Genomic DNA, 18,716 nt, shown 5'->3' with positions numbered 1-18,716 from the left:
CATTACCATGTTAAAAGCCATGGAGTGCAAATTCCCTTTTAGTATTGTATATGGATTCAGATCAAATGCCCTGTATAGTTCAGTCTTTATTTGGTAGAAAGGCTGATAGTGGATGAAATGATTTGGCATTATGATTTCTGTATAAATTTTTGGTCAAAAGTATTTATAGTTAATTACATTTATGAATAGGAAAGAATAAGCTAAAAATCTGTGAAACAAGCTTTCCCATATGTAATTTGCTACTGCCAAAATCTTAGTCAGTATGGAAGATACTGAAACTAGTCAGTAGCATGGCTAAGGTGATCATTTTCTTTGTCTTTATATCACTACTAGCACTGATAAGTAAAATAGCTTATCTTATTGGATTAGTCATGAGATGATTTAGTTATTTTATACATACAAATACAGTCTGAATAATCTAAAACTTTTGTACTCAAGTATGCATATTTCCAGGGATGAGAAAATGTCTGTGTAGCATGCAGAGCACTATTTCTAAGATGTAGCAGTAAAAATATTCACACGCTCCCTAAACGTATGAGTCTTTTCATAAGCCCATCTGCTTATCTTTTCATTAAAGGACTAGTAATTGTGCTTTAAGCAAGCTTCCCTTGTTTGGTTAATTTTAGAGGTAATATGTTAGAGACAGCATTGTCCTGTAGCATTTCTTATTGGAGAACGGATTTTTTGTTACTATCCAACATTTATTAACTCAGATAAGTATTTGAATGAACTGACAAATTGGGAAAAAAAAACGTTTCAAGGCAAAAGATCTACTTAATCCCTTATATGTAACTAATGTCTTCGAATTCCTCTTATGGTGACCCTATTATACTTCGATCTTTTTTTTTTGGTCAGCATTTAGGATTTTATTATGAATCTATGGTCTCTTAAACATACCTAATAGCTTAGTTTTTAGATTCTGGGCACTGATTGAACAGATTAGCCTGGGCAATAGCTAAATAAGTGTTCGTTGAAAGTGTCTCTGCTTCTCATTACAGAGATACTTGAAAGAGAAAAATGACAGTTCGGTTGCTAAGTCGAGTTTTCAACCAGGTACTACAGAGACCTGCTTGTGGGTGTCCGACTCCCATTGCTCCTGTTCAGTTTCTGGGTATTTCACCTCGCGAAGTTCCATCTCATGCCAACTTTCATTCTGTGTCTTTTTCTGATACAGAGCATCCAAGAGTACTAATTACAGGTTGGTTAGACTTTTGTTTCATTCTTGTTTTCAGGCATTTGTGTATTACTATATATTTATTTAATCTTCTATCACATTCTCCATATGGATACTGGATATCATAGGTGATGCAGTGGATAGAGTGCTATGCCTGGAGTCTGGAAGACTCAACTTCCTGAGTTCAAATCTGACCTCAGACATTTACTAGCTATGTGACCCTAGGCAAGTCACTTAACCCTGTTTGCTTCAGTTTCCTCGTCTGTAAAATGAGCTGGAGAAGGCAATGGCAAACCATTCTAGTATCTTTACCAAGAAAACCCCAAATGGGATCATGAAGACTCAACAACAACATTAACAAAACTTAACACAGTCTTGACCCTTTACAAAACACTTAAATGTACATGATCTCATTTGGTCTTCTTAAACAACCTTATGAAGTAGACAAGGCGGGTCCCTCATTTTTTAGATGGGAAAACTTGAAATTAAGGGGAAATGATTTGTCTAGGGTCACACTGTTAGGAAAGCACCTAGCTGGGACTTAAACCATAGTTCCTTTCACTCCCAAATTCAATGATCCTATTTCTGTGCCGTATTAGGCTACATTGAATTATGATGCTATTTATTCTAAGTTAAATTTAGTACAAAGAGGGTTTGTTGTGGCTAATTCTCCATCCAAGAATAGTTAAGTACATACCTAAAGGACCTCATAATACAAAGAGTCATATATCCATCTAAGGTGTCAAATTATAATTTTTTTAATGAAATCATCTAAGTCTTATGGGTATTAAATACCTTTATTTTATTAATAACTAATATAAATCTAAAATAATATTTTCCCAAAATTTTGATTATTTAAAAACAGTTATACAAATTAGAAAAGGACTTACCTTTTTATTATTTCTAGCGCATGTAGGGTTACCTTACTACATGGCAGCATAATGCTGCCTGTGTGACCTTAGGGCAGGGATTTTAATTACTCTGGAGGACGAGGTGCTTGAGATAGAAGGAATCCATTAATTCTGAGATGCACATCTAGGTGTGGGGTGCAACCATTGCAATAGCAAAGAAATGAGAAATAGAATGTTGAGTACAAGGAATAGCAGTGAGGCCCCGCTATGGCTGGACCATAAATTATGTGGAGGTAAATGGAATGCAAGAAGATTGGAAAAGTAGGAAGGAGCCAAGTTGGGAAGAACTTTAAAGGCAGACCACAGAAGGACTTTACATTTGATCCTGGAGATGATAGAGAACCACTCAAGTTTACTGAATGGGGAGAAAGGGGTTAATGATCTGTTACAATCCTCTCCAAAAAAGGTCTGGGCATCTAGGTGGTGCAGTGGGTAGAGAGCCGGAGCCTGAAGTCAGAAAGACTCATCTTTCTCAATTCTACCTAAGACACTTAGCAGCTGTATGACCCTGGGAAAGTCATTTAACCCTGTTTACCTCATTTTCTCTTCTGTAAAATGGTCTGGAGCAAGGAAATGGCAAAGTACTTTGTTTTGGATATTTTGAGTCTGAGATGCCTGCAGGACATTCCATTTGAAGTATCTAATAGGCTGTTGATTATGCAGTAGTAGAGGGGACCCTGGGGCTGGATAAATCTGGGAATCATTTTCACCGAGATGATAATTAAGCTGATGAGAGAAAGTAGAGAAAAGATAAAAGGGCCCTGGAGTGACTCTTGGGGCATTACCATAAAGATCCAATAAAAGAGACCGAAGGAATGGTCAGATAGGTAGGAGGAGTGCCTGGAGAGAGCAGCAGTGTCTCCTAGAGAAGAGGGTGATGACAGTCAAAGACAGCAGAGAGGTCCAAAAGGATGAGGACTTGGAAATAGCCATTAGATTTGACAGCCTAAGAGGTCATTTGTAGCTTTGGACAGAGCAGTTTGTTGAATGATGAGATTGGTGGAAATAGCATGAAATCCAGAAGCCAAGGTGAATTGCATTTCTCTACGACCACCAGTCCTGTTTCCAGTCAAGTCCCCAAAGCCATCATTCCTGGCAGCAACCAAGAGGTGACTAACTGCTACCAGTGGGCAGATAAATCTAAAACCCTCAGGAATAGCAGTGCTCCTCAGACCACCAACCCTGCTGTTAGCTTAGCCCAGTAGAGCAGCCCTCATAGAGATGTGACTTGTCAACTGACATTTCAAACTAAAAGTCCAGTAGGAATCTCACTCGAAAAGTCCAAAACAAAGTTCATTATCTTGTATTCTACTCAGTTACCCCAATTGGTTTCCACTCCCTGGTTAAGCTCTAATTGCGCTCATCATGCTCCTCATTTGCATAAAATCCATAGCTTCCTTCAGAGCATAACCCCAGTGCTACCTCCAGACCTTTCCAGATCCCCTCCCTTCTCTCTCCCCCCCCCAGTCATTGGCACAGTTTCCTTCACAAAACAGATGAATATATACCTCACCCCCCCCCAGAAGAATGCAAGCTTTCTGAAAGCAATTAGAACTTAACAACTAGACCTAATCAAAAGTATAATGGGCTACTTTAGTAGTAATGAATAATAATAACAACAGCATTTATATAGCACTACTTTGTGTCTGGAACAGTGCCAAGATCTTTACAAATATCTCTTTGATCTTCACAGCAACCTTTCCAGGTAGGTGCTATTACGATCCCCATTTTCTAGCTGAATTGTTAAGTGCTTGTCAGACTTGAAACCAACTCTATAATAAAGTCTGTGGTTATTATTTTAATACATTGACATGAGCAAAACATTCTGAATGTAGATATTTCACATAAGGGTAATTAAAAGTTGATTGAATTTGAATTTAATTTTCAATTCTCTTTTCCTCCTTCATTTCAGGGGGTCTTGGACAACTTGGAGTGGGACTTGCTAAACTTTTGAGGTAAAGAAACCTAAGAAATTAACTCGGGCTAGGTAACATTTTTTTCTCTTGTCTATTTTGCTAGATAAATTGGTTGATATTGGTACCTCAGTTTGCTTTATCTAAATTGAAGGAAAGAGAAGGAAAGTGTAGAGACTTGATTAACAACTAATTATGAATTTGTGATCCACCCTTCCCCCCCCTATTTCTATTAAGACCCAACTCTTGAAAAGATCAGTCTGTCTCTGTAGGGCATGGCACAGTGATAAGGTTACTCCTAGCCCCTAGGGACCTCACTCAACAGGAAACCTAGTTCTGTTTTGCTCGCTGGCTGAGTCTTTGCCTACGGGAGGAACTCTGTGTCCTTGATCCTTTCCATTAGAATTAAGGGCAACCCAAAACTCAGGAAGGAGAAAAGTAGTCTGGGAGGTCAGGATGGAAATGACTTCCCCTGCCCAGATGCCTGGAGGCTGCTGAGTCTCATGAGCAAGCAAGATCCCAGCTTGAGGAGCTGAAGACTTTTAGCCTATCTCTCCTTAAATGTCCACCAGTCTGGGTTGAGTTTCGTTTGTCCTGGGAGCTCTCTGTCAAAAGGCACACTCCTGATTTAAGGTGATTCAAGATCCTTTCTTGGTGTCTTCTGTTATGAAAAGAAACCACTGACCATCAATTTATTGATTACAGGTTTACCTAATTATCAAATTGGTTACTAATTATCTAGAAACTGTCTCTTGGGAGTTTTATTCATCACAGTGGGAATGGAGCATTTTGGATGAAGGAAGTCATTAGGTAGCAGAGTGGACAGAGAGATGGACTTGAAGTCAGGAAGATCCAAGTTCAAGTCCCTCCTGACCCTTAGCTATGTGAGCTTGGGCAACTCGCTTAACCCTTCTAAGCCTCAGTTTCTCCATTGGTAAAACAGGTTTAATAATTGAATCTTCCTCAGTTTTTGTTATGGTTAAATGAGATATGAAAGTGCTTAATCTTAAAGCACTATATAAATGCTAGCTATTATTAATAAAGATGGGTTTAGAAGGGGGACGTCAGGATTCTCCTAAAATTCATAGTTCTTATTAAAATGAATGTATTACCTCAGTTCAAATCTGGCCTCAGACACTTACTAGCTTTGGGACCCTGGGCAAATCACTTAACCATCATTGCCTCCAAAATAAATAAATAAATAAAGTGAATGTCTTTGAACAGTGATGTAACAAAGTATATTAGGTAATCAACAAGCATTCCTTAAGTGAATAAAAAAATCCTTATACTCAAGAATCTTGCATTCTGTTGGGGGAATATATTATGTACATATAGAAGGATATCTAGAATAACAAAATAATTACAAGGTGGCTTAAAAGGTTGATGGTGAGAGAAGGTGTTCTAGCTATTGGAATCAGGAAAGACTTGGTGTAGTGCTGATGTTTGAGTTGTGTCTTGAGGGAAAGCAAGAATTCTGTGACCCAGAGGTGAAGAAAGCATGAATTTCAGGGAAGGGGGCTATATCATTGAGCAGAGGGAGGGAAATACTATCTGCTGAGACTAGAAAGATAGATGTAGGCCAGGTTATTGCTTGTTTGTTTTTTCAGTCATTTCAATAATATCTGACTCTTTGTGACCCCATTTGGGGTTTTCTTGGCAAAGATACTGGAGTGGTTTCGGGTTTCCTTCTCCAGCTTGTTTACAGATAGGTAACTGAGGCAAACAGGGTTAAGTGACTTGCTCAGGGTCACACATCAAAGAAGTGTCTGAGGCCAGATTTGAACTCTGGTCTTCCTGACTTCCAGACCTAGTACTCACTGCCCTACCAAGCTGCCGCAGGCTATAGATGACTTTAAAATTTCTTCCCTTCCCACCCCCCAAAAAAGTTTATATTTTACTCTAAAGGCAATCAGAAGTTACTTAAGTTAGTTGAGAAGGGGAATGACATTGTCAGATTTTGTGTTTAAGAAAGGTAATTTTTAGCAGCAATATAGCAGATGCACTGGAATGGTGAAAAACTTAAGACAGGGAGACAAACTAGGAGAGTTTTGTAGTTAAAAGGCAAGAAGTGATGAAAACCTGCACTAAGGTAGTAGCAGTGTGAGTAGAGAAAATGGGACAGATTGGAGAAATATTATAGAACTAGAAAAGGGCACTATTTAGCAACTAATTAGGTACATGGGCATAATATCTATGATGAGCCAGCAACAGAGATTGAGATGGAGTAGTAAGACAGGTAGGAGAACCAGAAAAAAAGGTAATGTCACAAATCCAAAGAGGAGAGAATATCCAGAGAGAATAGGTGGCAAGCAGTGTCAAATACAGTCTATAGGTCCAGAAGAAAGAAGACTAAGAAAACACCATTAGATATAGTAATTAATAGATAGTTGGCAACCTTGGAGAGAGCAGTATCATTTGAGTAATGAGATCAGAAGTCAGATTACAAAGGGTTGAGGAATGGATGGTTGGAGAGGAAGTAGAGACACCAAGTGTAGCTTTTTGAAGGAAAGAGGGGAGATATAGGAAGATAGCTTGAAAGAATAGTGGAGACTAGTGAATGTGTTTGAAGGATGGGAGAGTCAGAGTATATTTGAAAGTGATGGGGAAAGGCAGAAATGGAGAGGCAATGATTGAGAGGGGATAGTGTTAGAAAAGGCAGGAGAAGATGTGATCAAAGGCACATGTAGAAGGGTTGGCCTTGGACAAGAAGAAAGGCTTCTTGGCTATCAAGGAGTTTTCAGATAAAGTGAAGAGAGAGAAGGCAGAGCTCGTAGTGAATTGCCTTAATTCTCTCAGTAAAATTAGGCAAGGTTCTCAGCTAAGTTGATGGGAAGGGAGAGTAGCTTGAGGACAGAGATTTGTAATATATTTTGTGAGTGAGATGGGTAGTCACTTAGGGAATAATAAAAAAAATATGCTTTTGCTGCATGGAGGGTCCTGTTGGGTAACCAATTTATAATGGACCCAGTAAGCTTGATTAGGTGGCTTCTTCCAGCTCCATTCAGTAGCATCTGAGCAGGAACAGTAGAGGCAGATTGTGGGAGTAATCCAAGGCTGTGGTTTGACAGTGAATGAAGGGCAATAGGGTAAAGGGGGAAGGGATTCTAGAGTAGAAGACAGTAGAGTTGAATTGGTAAACGGTAGGGTTGAGAGTGAGAAAGGAGAAAAGTGAACTCAGAGCAGGGTAATGCTTTGAGAATGTCCTGAGGGATTTGGAGGAATTAGAAGTTGAACTGGGCAATGAATAGATTTAGGAGGAGTGACGAATAGGGGAAATAACAACGAATAGGAGAAATAACCACGGAGAGAGAGGAATGTCAGTTTTGATTAAGAAAGGAGAACATTTGTGAGTAACTGGCAGTAGACATCCCTAAGGTGAAATGCACGTTTTGGTAATGGATTTGAGTAAATTGAGGTTGGGGAATGTAAGAGCATTTTCATGAAAATTGAAATCCTCCAATCTAAGGAGTTGTGGAGAAGAGGGAGCAGTGGAGTCAAGCACAGAATTTCATGAAAAAGGAGAGAGAATGACCAGTGTGCTGGTATATAACAGCCACTGTGACCATATGGCAAGAAACATGTGTACAGAATGAACATCAACAAGGAGGCTGTTAAATGATCGTGACAAAAGGAGAGGGTGGAAGCAGCAGTGAGGGATTGATGAGTATTCCAACTTCTTCTCCAGAACCAACGGGTCAGGGCATATGGATGAGGGGATAGATGATGTTGGAGAGCATGACCAGCACTGCGGTGCGTGGCGTTGTCTGTGGGAAGCCAGTCCTCAGTGAGTTACAAGTAGATGGAATGTGAGAGGAAGAGGTCCAAGATAATGGGAGATTTTTTTCGGGGAATTCCAGAGGCACAGTGGAAGAGTGTATAGGGTTGGAGTGGGACATGGATAGGGTCAAGATGATGAAGAGGGAGAGAACAAAAAGGTAGGGGGCTGAGGAATAGTTTGCTCCTTCTACTTAGCCAGTGATTAAGTTATTCAAGGGAAGGCAGAATAGTAGGGAGTTAGAGTTTACTAGTGCATGGCAGATGAACTGTAATGCTCACAGTGCTAACTAATTGATTTACCTTTTAGGAACCGATTTGGAAAAGACAATGTGATCTTGTCTGATATTAGGAAACCTTCTGATCATGTTTTCTGCAGTGGTGAGAGCCTTGGGAAACCTATTTTGGAGGGGTGGGGGGGGAAAGAAGAGCTGTTTGGCTGTTTGTTTCTCATGTTAAGTAGTTAAGCATAATGTAGAACTTTGTAATAAACAGTATTATATACAGTATATAGCATTTACCATATAGTATCATATTTAATATCTAGTAATAATATAGTAACATTGAGTAACCTTAAAGTCAGTTTTAAGAATGAATGTCCTATGTTCCACGAAATCCTATGACTACTACTGCTACTTCTTCACATGGTACAAGAGCAGGACAGTTCTTTTGAATTTGGCTGATGTCTGATCACAGTAAAGTTTTTAAGATTAAAGTCTATTGGGTTTTATGCTCTTTGATTCCTGTAACTGATTATATTAAAATTATCTTGTATCTTGTAGTATCTGAGTTAGTAAAAATAAAGGCAACAAAGGAAAGAGTTTCTATAACAATAATGGCAGAAGAAATATAAAGATTGATGTGGTGCTTGGGTGCTTATGTTTGGGTGCTTGTACTTGGACCCCAATTTCTCTCTAGCCTCAGAAACACTGTCCCTGAGAGTTTCTCGCCAGCCCGAGCACCCTGTGCCTAGAAATTACTCAAGAGTGGGCCCCAGCAAGACCCTTATCTCTCTCCCTGGTGCAGTTCCAAACAGCACCTGAAGGATTTATTAGTTTGAACTGGCTTTGCACTGGGTTATAAAGACATTTTTACCCACTGGACTATCTCCTACCGCCCTACCTCATTATCTACATCCTGGGCTCCTCATTAACTGTTTCCTAGACTTAAGGCATATGTATATTCCCTACATCTATCTTGTCAAACAAGACATTGATTGGTGGCAGACTGGACAACTCTCAGTTACCCTGAACTCTGGTTGACTTAGTGACGTAGCAGGCCTAAAACCACACCTCCATGTGCCCCTCCTTGTAGGCTTTTCCCAGTGAACTCTGGGTAAATCGCCTGCGCAGTAGATACAAGTGCATGTTTCTTTAAGGACTGACCACTCCTTAACCACTCCCTAATTCTGCCCTGAATCACCTTGTTAGCATATTTGACACTCGTTTTTATCATATTTTATACTATATAAACTTTAGCTATACTGTTTTAAGATTGCAGGTTCCTTAAGAATCCTTGCCCGCTGAAAAGTGTAACAATAAACTTTTTGCCACTTGACTTAAGATTGCTTAAGTTTGTGAATTCATTCCAGATGACCCATTTTGTACTTTGGTGTTTTTGAGGGGTCCCAACCTCTCAACCCTCATCAAAGATCAGAGAAGTTAATCTCCTTGTTCTAGACAGGATGGTTCCTAAACTGTGAAACATAAACTTTCATCTGATTGGTGTTAAAATTTCTGAGGAAAGCTACACCAGATCTTCCCTTCTGTAATGACTACATTCTTGAGCTTCACAGAATTTTTGTGTATTTTATTTTTTTTTACCATATAGTTCTATTTTACCATATATTCTATTACCTGAATCTTCTCTACTTTTATGTAAATTCATTGTTTTTTTTTATTCTGTGAAAATAAAGATTTAACAATCCATGAACTAAGTACCTGTTTAGATTCTTTGACCTTACTTTTTTCTTTTGAAAAGATAATCTTAGTTTTCTGTATATCTTTTGCTTTCATATTACCCATATTTCCAAATATGTTTTTCCTTCTCCTTTGCTACCCAGGGACCATTCCTTTTAAAAGGCTTTACATGTCAGAGTGACGTTGATGTGGCTTATGAATGACTGTTTACTTTAGATAATATATTTCTCCATTCAAGTATATAGTCTTCTCCTGTGTGTGTTTTTTTTTTTTCCTCAGAGTTTCAGCATTTGAAATAGGCCTTTGGACTGAGACACTTTAAATATATTTCTATTTTTTTTCCTTTTTAATTCAACAATTTATTAAACATTCTTATTACATACTATATCTTGAGTATTTCTAAGTTCTGGGGAAGATACAAATGTTCATGGATTACAATTGGGTACAGAAATATGACAAATTATCACAACAAAAATAGTGCATAAGTTCATTGGAGAAATGCAAATAAAGTGCTGTGTGAAATAGGGAAGAAAAAATGAAGGGATGATGTGGAAGTGGGAAGATGGATTAGGAGTCTGTTGCAGAAGTTCAGGCAGTGATGGCCCCCTTTAATGGAATAGTGGCATAGAGAGGAGGGGATGCACACAGACAACATTTCAGAGGTAGAGCTGATAGAGTCAGTAGATGTTTATTGAATTGAATTGAACTAATGGGATTTGAATATGAGAAGTAAGGAAAGGGGAAGAGTCAAGTAAAGTATCAAGACTTTGAACTTGGGCAACTGGGTAAAGTGGTGCTTGTGACATAAATAGAAAAGTCTGGAGAATGGATGAGCAAGGTTAAGAAAAGAGAGATGAGGACCAATGGAAAGTACCTGTCTTTAGTAGTTCAGGAGACTTCTTAGTGACTGTTCAGTCTTTAAGTGAAGGAGTCAGAAAGTAGAAGATCCAGGAAAGAAGAAATAAGAGAGGAAAGACTATCCAGAAAGGGGGGGAGGAGGGAGCCAGCCATTTTAGATGCTACAAAGAAATCAAGGAGAAGACTAAAAGAAAGCCCATTTATTTGTTTTAAAGTCATTGGGAACTTCAGTTAAATGGTGGGGAGGAAAGCCAGATTGCAAGGGGTTTAAGTGAATGAATGGTGAAGAAGTAAAGGAAACAAAACAGATGGGATTGTACCTGAATGGGATAGAAGAGCTAAGGTGGAAGACTTATTTTTAAGGGTTGAGGAGACCTAAGCATGTTAGCAGGAAGATGGGAAGAAGCCAGTGGAGGAGAGATTGAATATGAATGAGGAAGAGGGAATGATTGTTAGAGAGAAGTCAGGTAAAAGTTTGGAGGCATCAAATCACAGGTAGGGTTTAGGGAGTAAGGATACCTATGGAAAAAAAGTAAAAGAAAAGAAAATTGATGCTGCTGCTGAGAAGTTTGGAAGAAGCAGAGAAAGGCAACTGAAGAGGCTCAACTGAAAGAGGTCACTAAGTTTAGGTAGCAGAATAAATAGTAATTGTAAGGAAGTAGCCTTTTTTATTCATCTCCCACCTTATTTTTATTTATTTTTTGTGATTCAGCCACGACATTCTAATTCTGCCTCCATTGTAGGACCATTTATTTATTCTGATGTCTTGGATTATAAGAACCTTCGGGAAATAGTGGTAAACAATCGAATCACGTGGCTCATTCACTATAGTGCCCTTCTAAGTGCTGCTGGAGAAGCGAATGTACCATTGGCAAGAGATGTAAATATTACTGGTAAGCTTACTTGGGTTTTGTCTAATATGGTTTGACCATTTTTCCTAGTTCTTTGATCAGATGATGTTTCTTTAGATCCTGATAAATATTGTTTGTTTCAGGTTTGCATAATATTCTGGACATTGCAGCAGAGCACAGTCTGCGACTCTTCGTGCCTAGTACTATTGGTGCTTTTGGGCCTTCTTCCCCTCGGAACCCAACCCCTGATCTCTGTATTCAGAGACCTAGAACTATCTATGGAGTGTCCAAGGTTCATGCAGAGCTCATAGGAGAAGTAAGCATTGCCCTTCACAAATATGGGTAGAACACTTGGGCGCTCTTTCTTATTGTTTTTGCTTATATTGGAAATTGTTCCATTGAAACCCTATTCTGGTGTTTCATACTAGTTTGGAGGTGACTTTGATTCCTTGAAAGATATACTAGCTATAAGCTTTTGGCAATCAGGAAAGGCTTCAAGTTTGTAAGAGACTATATGTCTGTTGTCCAAGGACTGATATGGCTAAGTTCAGAGATGTCATCACTGGGTAATTTGATGAAGTCAGGTGATTTTTTTTTTGAGGGGTCATAGCAACTCTTGAAGATTATTTACTAAATTATAGTGAAGTTGTGATTTGTGTTGGTGGAGGAAATACCCACATTAGTGAAATAAATCACAGAACCTTGAAGTATTGAAGTATTTCGAATAGCTAATGATTCATATTTAGGGAAGATAACAACAAACTATGAACATTAGCTAAGCTTTTGTGTAGACTTAAGTGTATTCCCTCAGTATAGGCCTCCTGGATAGTCTCTTTATCTAGTCTATTCCACAGATCTGTTTCACTATTTTTCAAGAAGTATCAAATAATTTTCTTTAGAGTACATCTGATACCGTACATAGTATCAGGATTTTAGAGTTGGAAGACCTTAGAAGTGGATGATCTTAGAGGTAGGTCATTTAGTCCAATATTCTCATTTTATGTATGAAGAAAATGAGCCCCAGATAGCTAAAATGATTTAGATTAGGTTTCTCTAGAAACTCAGATTCTGAAATACTCTTGACACATCTCATGTCTGTAACCTTTCCTTTTTAGTATTCCTTCAGTTCACGGTAATAAATTACAAGCCTTCAGGAAAATCAGTACTATTCCTTCCTCAAAATGGTGCAGATTCCTTCCATAAATCTTTTTTCCTTTTTGGGGTGATTGCAGAAAGACAATCTTTTGCTATTTTATTTCCCATAGAAATTATAATTCTTTGTGATTACAAGAAGATGTAATATAAAGGCAGACTGCTTTAACTTCAGTATTTATCGTTAGAAAAAACTTAAAGGCTTTAGAGATTTCTAACTGCTGTCACATACATTTTTCTTATGAATTTGAGGCAATATGTCAATATACAAAGAACAACAGAAAAAAGGAAGATTGTATATGAAACAGGAACATTTTTAAGGATAATATTATAGAATCTTATGTATCATCTTGGGAAAAGTAGGTTATTTCTTTGTCACCTTTTTCTGAAAGATTTTAGTTTTCAAAATTCTTACATTCCTTTTTTAGTATTATCATCACCGGCATGGCTTAGACTTCCGGTGCCTGAGATATCCTGGAATCATTTCTGCTGACTCCCAGCCTGGTGGAGGAACAACGGGTAAGTGTTCGCCTCTGTTTCTTAGTGTCCAAAACAGATTTTAAAAAAAAGCTTTCACTTAAAGAATTAAAGTCATCTTGGGATCAGAGCTTTCATGGAGAATGTAAAACTCTTCATCTCTCTATAAGACAGAGTACAAGTTCCTTTCACTTAAAAAACAGTTAAGTAAAACAGTCTAATGTAATTATGATATGATTTTTGATAGTGCATATAATTTCACCTTTTTGTAGTTTTCCATGCCTTAATAGAAAGGAATTATGAGGGGCAACTAGGTGGTGAAGCAGATAGAGCTCTGGCCTTGGGGTCAGGAGGACCTGAGTTCAAATCCGGCCTCAGACACTTGACACTTACTAGCTGTGTGACCTTGGGCAAGTCACTTAACCCTGATTGCCTCACCAAAAAAAATTTTTTTAAATGAAAAAAAAAGGAAAGGAATTATGTTTTAACCGCAAGTCATCTGGAGCCAATAATGTTCACAGTTCCCCCAGTAACGTATTATGTTAATGTACCTGTCTTGTTATTATATTATTAATATACTTCTCACATTATCATCTTCAGTACAATTAGATAGGTATAAGCTGGTATTTCAGTGTTATTTATTTCATTTAGTGATTTCTTTAGTGATATGAATGTACAATCACAATGATCTATTTTGTCATTTATAATTTTCTCTATCCTTTTTATTGAGTTTTATTGTCAGCAGAGTTGTGAAAGATACTAATACTCTTCTACTTACTTAGCTCTAATTTGTTATGATATGACATTCATCTCTTCTTTTGGGATTTATTGTGGTTTACAATATGAGATGTTGGTCTAAATTTATTTTCTGCCTTTTTAAAAAAAAATAATAGTTCTTGTTCTTGGGTTTCTTGAACCCTCCGCATAAGCTCGTTGTATTCTAGGTCCTCCTTTTTTGTCTATTCCACTGCTTTTCTTCATTATTTTTCAAGCAGCACCAAATAATTTTCATCAGAGTACATCTTTTTTTTTTTTCCCCCTGCATCTCTCATCCCCTAGGAAAAGTACTTGGCATGAGACTCTGGAACTCATCTAGCATAAGCCTGTTAGTAACTGTAGTGCCTTGCAAATTCGGCCTATATCTCAAGTGATCCACACTTGTTCTAAACTTTTGGGGCCTGGTGGTGATAAGACAAGACATTGTTGGATCTCTACTATTCTTTGAATGTAGCCCATTATTATGCTTATTCATATAGACATACTGCATTACAATTGGCTTTGCATAATATTTCAGGGAGTTAATTTATGAAGAGTTTTGTTCTTATGTACTCGATTTAACTATTAAGTAATGGGTATGATTAGACTCTATTTCAGGAATCCTGGTAGTATATTCAATAAAGTTGTTCTGTGAGTGATTTAAAGTAGGTTTTAATTTTAATATTTAAATGATAGCATTACCTTTTTTAGAAGCTAAAGTTCCCGTTATCTCTCAAAACAAAAATCAACTAATGTGATTCTCTTAGATTATGCCATTCAAATTTTCCATGATGCTATGAAAAGTGGCAGGTTTCAATGTTACCTGAAACCAGACACTCGGCTCCCCATGATGTACATTGATGATTGCCTTAGAGCTACACTGGAGATCATGGAAGTTCCAGCAGATTCTCTCCCCATGAGGACTTACAACATCAGTGCCATGAGTTTTACCCCTGAAGAGCTGGCACAGGAGGTTGTCAAGCATGTACCTGAGTTCCAGGTCACATACGATGTCGATACAGTTCGCCAGGCCATAGGTGAGTATGCTGCTATAACTGCCTAAAATATATCTGCCCATATCTCACATGGAGCTCAAGTGGGTTTAGGTGGTACAGATAAGTTTAAGTTAGTGGACAGCTGTAGAAATTGGTGTTCTTCCCCTCAAGATCATTGCAGCTAGCCCCTAGAGATACTGATGGAAGAAGATAACCAGCTGTCTAGTAGAACCTGTCAGAGACAACAGCTGTGGTATTTCTCCCTAAAGTTTTATAACATAAGGTAGGTGAAATGATGAAAAAAACTGAGGCAAGAATTATATATTCCCTGTAGTGCTATTTCAAGCAACTGGTTTGTATTTTACTACTTCTAAGGGCTGGTTATTTTAAAATTAAATTGTACATAAAACAAATAGAAATGTTTCATGTTTTGAGTTGCCATTCTAAGCAGTATTAGGAGGAATAGCTAACATTGGATGACAGAGTCATAATCCAAATATAATGTTAGGTGAGAACATTAGGATAAAGGTAATAAGAGGAAATATATACATATATATATATATATATATACATACATACATACATACATACATACATACATATATGCATATACACAAAATATGCGTGTGGGGGGGGCAGGGTTTTACACAAGTTAAAAAAATCAGTTTCCCAACTACATGATAAGAAGTTATAGCTAGACAGTAGTTGGTTTGGAAAAGTTCTAGGGGTTTTACTTTACAGTCAAGACAGTCATCTCTCTCATATGACAGAAGAACTGTGATCTTAGACCGTATTAAGAGAAACATGGTGTCCAGTACAGAAAAGTAATAATTTTGCTTTATTACACTCTGGTTAGACCACATCTACATAGTTGTGTTCAATTCTAGATGATAGATTTTAGGAAGGACCAAATGGACAAGCTGGAGAGTGGCCTGAAGAGAGCGCTGAGGGTGGTTAGGGGCACCAAACTAATGTCATCTTAACTTCACTTGAAGGAACATAAGAACATTTACCCTGGAGAAAAGAAGGTTGAGAGGGCCCTACCATCAAGAAGCATTTAGGTGGAAGGAGAACTAGATTTATTCTGCTTGGCCCCAGAAGCAGACCTGGAAACAATGGGTGGAAGATATAAAGGCAGATTTTAGTTTTATAAGAAAATATTCAGCTAGAATGATTCAAACAGAGAACAGGCTGCCTTCTGTGGTTTAGTGCTCCCCATCATTGGAGGTTTTCAAGAAAAGGGTGCATCACGACTTCCTAAGGTTGGATTGCTTGGTCTTCAAGTTCCCATGAAAGAAGGAATTCTGGCTGGCAGCAGCATCTTATCCCGTTAATAGGCTTCCATAACACATAAATGTGAGTATCTTACGCACATGTTATACTGGTCTTTTGTATTTTTTTTCTTTATAGCTGATAGTTGGCCAATGAATTTTGATGATAGCAATGCTCGAAAGGATTGGGGATGGAAACACTACTACGATCTTCCTGAATTGGTGACAACTATGTTCAATTTCTACACCTCTGAGTCCAGAGCTGCTCATGCCAGTTAACTAAAAGTAATGTTTCCTTAATTCCCCGGGGGATGTGAAAGAGAAATTCTGAAATTAGTTTATCATGCTATAATCTTTGTAGCTCGTGCGTTATTTGGACTGAAGGGCTGTAGTTGGCTCTTGGGTTTAACAATAGCTCACATACTTGGTCAGAAATTTCTCAAACCAATCTCACAGTACTTTTACAACAGGTTCCTAACCCTTGTGTGTGTCACAGACCCTTCTGAATCATGAAGCACAGACCACCTTGTCAGAATCATGTTTTTAAATGCCAACAATAAAATACTTAAGAATTAAAAGAAACTAATTATATTGAAATTAAGATGTATTTTTTTCACATTCAAATTAATGGACTGAAATCTATCCACAAACCTTCTGGGGATCCCATGTGAAGAACCCCTGCTTTAAATGGAGAAATAATTCTTGGGCTTAAGCTTTTTAACATGTAGGAAAATCTATATTGTTATAGGGGATCATTGGATCTTTCAAGTAAAAATCTTCAGGTAATGAAATAGTTTCTTGTTTTGGACTAGAAACATCAAATACTATTAGTTTAAAAGACTTGCAAATAATACACCAGTTTAGGTCAGCAGTTTAAAAGCTTTGTAATAATTTTGTGACAAAATAATAAGAATAGATTAAATTTACATAGCACTTTAATATTTACATAGTGCAAGTATTATTATCTCTCATTTTAGGAAACTGAGCCTCCTAGAGATTAAATGACTTGTCCATGGTCACACAGCTAGTATAGGGCTTGGAGTAGCTGGCCAACTTAGGTCTCATGATTCCAAAGTCTACTATGCTATCCATGCTCCTTTCCAGAAAAAAAAAATGGAAAAAAGACTTGTAGTAAATCCATGTTAATTAATTCCATGTGAAAGAGAAGATGGCTTGATCATATACTACTTTAAAAATTATTTCTAAAACACAATTTCATTTTTTGTGGGAATATATACATACCATTAATTTCTATTATCTGAAAAAAAAAAGCATCCCAGAAGGAAAGTATTTCACTTGTATTATTTTGGTTGCTATTTTTGACTTTGTTAGGAAAAAAAAATGCTAGTTAGAGATTTCATTGAATGAATGAAGGAAGGAATAAAAGGGCTTATTATGTGCAGTGCACTGTGGTAAGCAAACTAGGGATACAGAGAAGTAAGGCAGTGCTTGCTCACAAGAAGCTTATATTCTAATGAGAAGAACAAAATATATGGAAGGTTTCAGAAAAAGCCCAAAGAACCTTAGGGTACAGTAGCAAAGCTGATAGTAATGACTCTCCTAAGATGTCATTTCCACTGATTAAATCATATAGATTTCTGGTATTGAACCATTTACAGCAGACAAAGATTTTGAGAGCAAGAACTTTCTTTCCTGGGTCTTCAGTAGCTGTGGGCTGAAGCCCCTGAAGGAGCTGATGGTTCAGCCAATGCTTCCAAGGCTCTTGGGTTCAGGGTCCTGAGTTGTTCCCCTCATTCATGTTCTGATAGGAGATGGTGATCAAAATGGTGCTTTGACTTTTCTGGCACCTGCTGCCTCCTGTCTCTATAAATCGATGCTCAGATCAGTTAACAAGCCTGAAGTACTTGTTATGTGTGAGCACTTTGCTAGATGCTGGGGATAAGATGAAAATGAAACGCATCTAATTCTCAAGGAGCTTCATTCTATTAGGGGAGATAAAACACATAACACCACATGGACAATGCACAAGGTAATTTAGTAGGAAGGCACTAGCAGGTGTGGGGACCAGGAAAGGACATATGTACTGCCAAGGTGGTATTTGATTCAATGAGCCTGTGGTCCTGCTCTTTGACAGATAAAAGTAAAACATGAGATTTGGAACTGGAAGAAACTTAAGAAATTATCTAGTCTGTTCTGGAATTTTGCATTTGAGAAAACTAAGTCTCATGGAAATGAAGAGGCTTCCCCAAGGTCACATTCCAGCATTCCAATGCAGATCTCCTGCTGCCAATTCAGTACTCTTTATGGATGGTTTTTATTGTAATGGTGCTAGGCCCATGCTGTGACAAATCATATGTATGAATGTGAAGTAAAATTATTGGATTTACAGAAACAAAAATCTTTAAATTATCTTTACATTGTCTTAGGTGGTAAGGATTTTTAAACAACAAAAAAGTACAGTTTCAGTTAGGTTAATTTGAAGAACTTAATATTGAGTTATTCAAATACTTCAAACTTTACCTTCTTGCTTAATTTCCAAACCCTTTAAAAATCTCCCCTCCACCACCCAGGTTTCAAAGGATTTCTCATGTGAGAATGATTAGTTTGAAGGAAGAAATTATATTCCTACAGAAGAACCCAGTGTTGGCCCAAAGCTTCATTACTCCCTAATGAATCCAGGTTTTAATTCCACTGACTTTAAAAA

The 18,716-nt window shown here is 37.7% G+C and overlaps 1 protein-coding gene across 1 annotated transcript; it reads left to right on the top strand.

The window, feature by feature from the left end:
- Positions 1-1,009: 1,009 nt before the first annotated feature.
- Positions 1,010-17,033, top strand: LOC110200442 (L-threonine 3-dehydrogenase, mitochondrial-like). Its single transcript, XM_020975783.2, has 8 exons — positions 1,010-1,198; positions 3,998-4,040; positions 8,083-8,153; positions 11,293-11,442; positions 11,544-11,716; positions 12,981-13,071; positions 14,553-14,822; positions 16,191-17,033. The coding sequence occupies exons 1-8, from the start codon at positions 1,018-1,020 to the stop codon at positions 16,328-16,330; spliced, it is 1,119 nt and encodes a 372-aa protein (XP_020831442.1). The 5' UTR covers positions 1,010-1,017; the 3' UTR covers positions 16,331-17,033.
- Positions 17,034-18,716: the final 1,683 nt, after the last annotated feature.

Source organism: Phascolarctos cinereus, unplaced genomic scaffold (genome assembly GCF_003287225.1).
Source record: "Phascolarctos cinereus isolate Bilbo 61053 unplaced genomic scaffold, phaCin_HiC Scaffold_2;HRSCAF=192, whole genome shotgun sequence".
Classification (NCBI taxonomy): Eukaryota; Metazoa; Chordata; class Mammalia; order Diprotodontia; family Phascolarctidae; genus Phascolarctos; species Phascolarctos cinereus.
The sequence above is the reverse complement of the archived record's forward strand: the minus strand, read 5'-3'. Positions and strand labels throughout refer to the sequence as shown.

What these genes read in the sequence shown, in the direction of transcription:
- LOC110200442 (XM_020975783.2), top strand. Translation starts at nt 1,018, where the DNA reads ATGACAGTTCGGTTGCTAAGTCGAGTTTTCAACCAGGTACTACAGAGA. An exon ending in GGACTTGCTAAACTTTTGAG is followed by an intron (nt 4,041 to 8,082) that starts GTAAAGAAACCT and finishes TTTACCTTTTAG; the next exon opens with GAACCGATTTGGAAAAGACA. An exon ending in TGATCATGTTTTCTGCAGTG is followed by an intron (nt 8,154 to 11,292) that starts GTGAGAGCCTTG and finishes CCTCCATTGTAG; the next exon opens with GACCATTTATTTATTCTGAT.